General features: G+C 58.6%; 1 protein-coding gene across 1 annotated transcript; it reads right to left on the bottom strand.

The window, feature by feature from the left end:
- Positions 1–770: 770 nt before the first annotated feature.
- On the bottom strand, positions 771–5,836 carry Pim1 (Pim-1 proto-oncogene, serine/threonine kinase). The gene is made up of 6 exons (XM_021633486.2): positions 5,375–5,836; positions 5,161–5,267; positions 5,010–5,060; positions 4,539–4,905; positions 2,942–3,118; positions 771–2,197 (listed from the first exon to the last, which is right to left on the bottom strand). Exons 1-6 carry the CDS (start codon positions 5,454–5,456, stop codon positions 2,040–2,042), a joined length of 942 nt encoding a protein of 313 aa, XP_021489161.1. The 5' UTR covers positions 5,457–5,836; the 3' UTR covers positions 771–2,039.
- Positions 5,837–6,333: the final 497 nt, after the last annotated feature.

Genomic DNA, 6,333 nt, shown 5'->3' with positions numbered 1-6,333 from the left:
GATTCTGGTATCTTTAGTTCCTAAAAATTGGGGATTATAGGTTTAAGCTCAGCCTGGTGTTCAGCATATTGGGATGCTAATTTTAGGCTCAAAGTGATAAAGCTTTAAAGCAAAGGACACTGTTGTGATTTTGCTAGGCAAGTTTCCTCTCGCTTCATCTTTTCTGGCGGAGCTAGGCAAGGCTGTCTTTTAATTACAGCACTTTAGCAGAGGCAGGCAGATCCAGGAATTCCAGGCCTGCCAAATAGACACAGTAAAACCAACTCAAAACAAAACCAACCAACAACCAAAAAATGCCTTTAATCCCAGCACTCACTGAGAAGGGCAGGCAGGTTTCTGAGCTAGAGGCCAGCCTTGTCTACATAGTGAATTTAATAAAGACTGGGCTACAGAAAACACCACAGACCAAAAAAGTGCTGCCTGTGGTCATACCTGCAATCCCAGTGTTTGACAGAACAGAATGCTCTTCATGCCAGCCAGTTAGACCATGTCAGAAAATTAGTCCCAGCCAAGTCTTGTCCATATACCCTTTGGCCCTACAACTTGGCTGCACGTGTTCCGAAAAGGTGACAATCCCCCCAAGTTCTGCGTAAGGGAACCCAGTCACAGTCTAGGGGTTCCCCTTCCTGCAGGGATGGCCTCACAGGCAGGGGTTCCATCCAGCACTGGGTTGTTCAGAAAGCCCCAGCAGGAAACCGGATCAAAGAGCTTCTTCTACCTGGCTCCAGACCAACTATACATCTTTGTATGAATGAATGGAAAACACAAGGTTAAGACAAAAGGTTTTTATTCAAAAAATGCCAAGTATAAAAAAAAAAAAATAAGATCTCTTTTATTCCCCTGTACAGTATTTCACTCAGATAAAACCAGCAGGCTACATGCTGCTCAAAGCCCCAGAGAGGATCCGGAAGGCACACACCAGAACTGCCTTTCTGTTCTATGTACAGCCAGCAATGCCCCTTCCCGGACAGAGCCCAGACCCACTCCAGCAAGCAGGCCAGAAGCCCCCACCCAAGGGAGCTACAGCAGCTGTCCCGCCGGAGCCCTGACACCCCAGCAAGCGTTGCGGCCCTCCCTAAAAGGTCCCCAAGTCAGGAGGAAAAAATAAACCAGAACACTGACAATAAAAATCCCAGGGCAACAGCCAGTGGAAGCTGGGAACAGGAAGGCAACCAAATAAATAAATAAATAAATACATTAAACATTGACTTCCAGGCTAGAATGTGCCATCTTTCAAAAACAAATGGAGAAAAAGGAAAAAAAGAAAAAACCCAACAGATAAAATAACTTAGAAGGCATTTTTTTCTTTAACATTGTTATCAACTACAGTCTTTTCGCAGGCCGTCATGTACACATTTACATTTACAGCTTGTCTGGTTGTGTTGCATTGGTTGTGCGTTCTAGGTGAGGTCTTGGCTCTGAAATAGTTAAGTAGAAACCAGAAAGGAAGACCAGTTCACTTGGGAATTTTACTAGAGGCAGAGTAACGGGCACAGGTGGCTCAGCAGTTGGGCCCTGTAGCCTCTTCCATGGCACCGTTCACAGGAAGGGGGAGGGGCACAGGAAAGAAGAGTAGGGGACCAAACCCAGGCAGAATTTGAAAAGCAGCAGGTAAGAGGCAAGTTCAAGTATTTCTCCCAGCACAGCCGGAGTCCCCACAGAAGGCACTCAGAGGAGTCGGAAGAGGTGACAGGGACTTAAATATTATGCTAGTTTTTCATCCCACCCCCAAATGTTTTCCCAACCCCGGCCCATCTTGGTGACCTGTAGTCTCCATGGTAACTCAGGTCCAAGGCAGGGCCCTGACCCACTCCCCCGCCCCCCACCCCGGGATTCTTCGGAGCCCAACAACACTAGACGCCGTGAGAGTCTATGGGGTGGAAGAGAGGGCCCGGGGCAAGTAGTCTTTTCCCTGTGGGAGGCTGCTCCAGGGAATCCGCAGTCTGGAATGCGTTGTCACTACTGTTCCCGCACCATGCAGGGTCCTGCTGGAAGCCAGAGACAAGCTCTCTCCCCTGGAGGGTCTGACAGCACGGCCGCTATTTGCTGGGCGACGGTGACAGGCTGTGCAGGTCAATCTCGGCGGTGGCCTGGGGTAGGAGGACATCCTGCATCCAGGGGTGGTTCTGGATCTCTTCGAAGGACGGCCGGTCTGAAGGTCTCAGGGCCAGGCACCACCTAATGAGATGCTGACATTCTGCAAAGGCAGGACAGACCCAGTTAGGGATGACGCAACTTGTTTGTGTGATGCAAAGGTCTTCTTCCCAAGACCCACCAAGCCTTTTTTTTTTTTTTTAAAGAGGCCGTGTACTTTTTATACCAACACTGCTGGGTGCTCTGAATGGGAAGGGAAGAATGCCGAGCCTCCAGTCTGCTTTCGGTTAAAAAGTGGCTACCCTCTTAAACCTGTGGTTTCAAACTTCAATGGCTTGGGCCTTTCCCACGACACCCACTCACCAGAAATAGGAAGGATGACAAGGGTTTTGATGAGCCATCATCAGTAGACACAAGATGATTCAATTCACCTACCAACTTACAAACACTGACACCACCCAGAATGAGGTCACCAGGACCACAACACTTAGAACTATTGCCTTAAGCAGCAGCAGCAGCAGTGGAGACTGGGTCCCTGCTGCCACTTCAACTTTACAGGGTCTGGTTGGGGCGGAGGTGGGTGGGTGGTTGTGTGTGTATATATAAAACCCTTTTCCAAGTCAAGAGCACGGCCAGAACATCTGAACATCCCAACTGCTCAGTGGGATCCCAAAGCCGCAGCAGGTGAGGGTCAGAGGACCTACTTGGTGACCCTGGTGTCCGCCCCAACTCCCGAGCTCTTCACTCTTTTACAGTCCCCGCACTGTTCTCAAAACCAGCCTTTCAAGCACACCAACCCCGGAAGTGGGGGGCCCGACCAGCGGGTAAACAAAGGTCGGAAGGTTACCTGAGGAGACCCTCTGCCTGAAGAACACTTGGCCCTTGATGATCTCTTCGTCATGCTCAAACGGAATATCTCCGCAGACCATGTCATAGAGCAGGATCCCCAGGGACCAGACGGCTGCTGACCTGCCGTGGTAGCGATGGTAGCGGATCCACTCAGGAGGGCTGTACACTCGCGTTCCTGCCCGAGGGAACGGAAGAAGAAAGGTCAGCAAAAGCCACAGAGCAACTAGTCTGAGATCTAAAAAAGTAATTTTTTGAGACAGGGTTTCGCTGTGTAGCCCTGCCTGCTTCCCCAGTGTTGGGATTAAAGGCATGAACCTCACCGGCTTTAAAAAACTTTTTTAGAAGACACAGGGGTTTGGTGGCTTTAATCCCAGCTCTCAAGCAGATCAAAACAGATCAAGAATTCACAGGCACCACAAACACTCTTTCCTCTCCAGCCCAGAGGGAAAATGGAGCACCTCTCTGGAACGCAAACTCTTAAAGCAAAAGGCTTTACAGAACCATCAAAAGGCCCCGGGCGGTCGGATCGCTCAATGGGATAACCTTCAACTACGAAGATCCTACCAGAGTCTCCTCTGGACCCGACCAAGTGAGCAGCGTGACACAACACTGCAGTCAGGGTGCCCTTTGGGAAGCTTTCCTCTCCGGGCTGCGGGCGCAACGCTTACACTCCTCCCCTCCCCACACTGGCAAGGTAGAGTTGCGTGGCTGGTTTCAGACCACGTGATTCCTGTTTACAAACTTTGGATAGTAAAAAAAAAAAAAAAAGGTGCTAACCTCATGGTGATCAACAGGGGGCAGCAAAGACTTGCCCAGGGGTTGGGGGGGGGGGGGGGAGGGAACACAGGGAACGACCCAGCCAGCCATTAACTGTAAATACAAAAAATGCAGCCCAGCCCAGCGTCCTCCGAAGAAATTCAAACCACAAGCCAGAGTCACAAGTTTTGAAAGGACGCAGTTTCTCGGGGCGAGCCGCCCTCCCGCTTTGATCTAGCATCCCGCCGTCCCCTTTCCGAAAGAACGCCCTCCAAGCCCCTCCCCACCCATCCGAGATAGGTCTCCCTCCTCGAAACGGAGACACCCAACTCGTCTCCAGACCGGCCACTGATCTCATTTCACAACATTCATCCCGGGCTTCGTCACCCCGCACTACCCCCCGCGCTCATTCCCTTCCCCTCGACAACAAAACCGGCCTCGGCGGCTCCAGGGACTACCTGCAAACTTCCCCCCACGGAAACAAAACAAACTGCGGAGCCGGCATCCACGTCGCCCTCCCGCCGGCCCCACCTCCCTCCACCGGGGAGAAAAGTGGGTCACACTCTAGCAATCCGGGCTACGGCCCGCCGCCCACGACGACCTCTGTCTCCCCGGGAGAAAGCACGGGGCTCACCACATCCCACCGGGAGGAGAGACAAAAACAAAACCGAACCAAACCCTCCGCGCCAGAAAGGTCGCAGTTTCGCCCCGGCGGCGGCTTGAAATCCCCGGCTGCAGGGTGCCGGGAAGCCGGCCTCCGCCCCACCCCTGCCAGCCCGCGGCCCAGTGACCTTTCCAAAGGGCTCCCGGGGCAGCGCCCTCCCGGGGCCCCCGCTCACCGTCGAAGTCCGTGTAGACCGTGTCCTTGAGCAGCGCCCCCGAGCCGAAGTCGATGAGCTTGAGCTCGCCGCGGCTGAGGTCGATGAGAATGTTCTCGTCCTTGATGTCGCGATGCAGCACCCCGCAGCTGTGGCAGTACCGCACGGCCTCCAGCACCTGCCAGAAGAAGCTCCGCGCCAGCTCCTCCTGCAGGGCCCCCCGCTCGGTGATGAAGTCGAACAGGTCCTGCACGGGCTCGGGCCTCTCCAGGATCAGCACGAAACTGTCCGGCCTCTCGAACCAGTCCAGGAGGCGGATGACGCCCGGGAAGCCCGAGCTCACCTTCTTCAGCAGGACCACCTCCATGGGCACCCGGGTGCCGTTGGGCTGCGAGGGGAGGGCGAGCGAGCGAGGCCGGGGGTCAGCGCGCCGGTTCCGGCACGCCCTTCTCCCGCACCCTCCCACCCGCCCGCGCCGAGGGTCTCGCTCACCAGCTCTCCCCAGTCGGAGATCCGGTCCTTCTCCACGTGCTTGATGGCCACCTGGAGGAGAGACCCCGAGTCTGCCGTCAGACCCTCTCCCTCCCGCGCGAAGCCGCCCTCCCCGCGCGCCCTCCCTCCCCGCGCCGGGGTGCCCACTCACCGGCAAGTTGTCGGCGACGCGGATGCCAGAGTAGACCGAGCCGAAGCCGCCGCTGCCCAGCAGCGGGCCCACCTGGTACTGCGACTCCAGGGACTCCTTCTCTTTGCCTGGGAAGGAGGCGCGGGACGCTCAGCGCGCGGGGCCCACGCGGGGGCTCCTCCCGGCGACCCCCTCCGCGGGACCCGCGCGCCCGGGCTGGGGTGGGGACACTCACCCGGCGCCAGCTTGGTGGCGTGCAGGTCGCTGCAGGGCGCGGCGCGCAGGTGGGCCAGGGAGTTGATCTTGGACAGGAGCATGCCCACCTCCAGGGTGTCGGTGCGGGGCCGGTGGCGGGACGAGCAGCAGCGGCGGCGGCACGAGCTGGGGCTGCGGCGGCGGCCGGGACTCAGACTGCGGGTGGCGTTGCGGCTCGGGCTGCGGCTGGCGCGCAAGGCCGAGGGCGAGTCGGAGGACGACTGAGGGCGCTGGCGGGGCTGGCGGCGGGCGGGCTCGCCGGCCGGGTCAGGCAGTGCGGGAGGCGGCGGGGCGAGCGGCGCCGCGGGACCCAGGGCTGCTGCTGGCTGTGACTCCTGCTGCTGCTCCTGCTGCTGCTGCTACTGCCGAGCCCGCCGCCGGCGCTGCCGACTCCCTTCCAGCCTCCTCCGCCACCGCGGCCGCTGCTGCAGACGCCCGGCTCGCCCCGCCGCCAGGAGTAAACGGGCGGAGCGCGCCGCTGGGGAGGGCGCGCGCGGCGGGCGGGGACGGGGCGGGGCCTCGCCGGGAGGCCAACGCGGGGAGCCGGGCCGGCGCGGCGGCGGAGGGCGGAGAGGGGGCGGGGAGGCGGCTGGGCGAGGGCCGCTCCCCTCCGCTCCGCCCCCCGGCGGCTGCGCCCCTCGCCCCGGCTCCGCCCCGCGGCCGCTGCTCTGGCCAACCAGGAGGGTGCTTATTTGCATAAGGCGTCGCTGGCTCCACCCCCGCCCCGCCCCACGCCTCGCGGTCAGAATGGTCGCTAACGCCGCCACGACGTGGCGGGAAGGAAAAGGCGCCAAAACGGAGGGGGAGGGGCGCTGGGCGTGCTGGGGAGGCGGGAGCTGGGTGGCGCGCGCGGCCGGGGAGGAAGGATGGGGAGGGGCGTATCGATTCAAACCCAAACAATAACAAAGCCATCAAAGGCCGCCCGAGGCCAGCTCCACC

The sequence above is a fragment of the Meriones unguiculatus genome, chromosome 16, assembly GCF_030254825.1.
Source record: "Meriones unguiculatus strain TT.TT164.6M chromosome 16, Bangor_MerUng_6.1, whole genome shotgun sequence".
NCBI classification, from domain to species: Eukaryota; Metazoa; Chordata; class Mammalia; order Rodentia; family Muridae; genus Meriones; species Meriones unguiculatus.
This window is presented reverse-complemented; position numbering and strand designations above follow the sequence as displayed.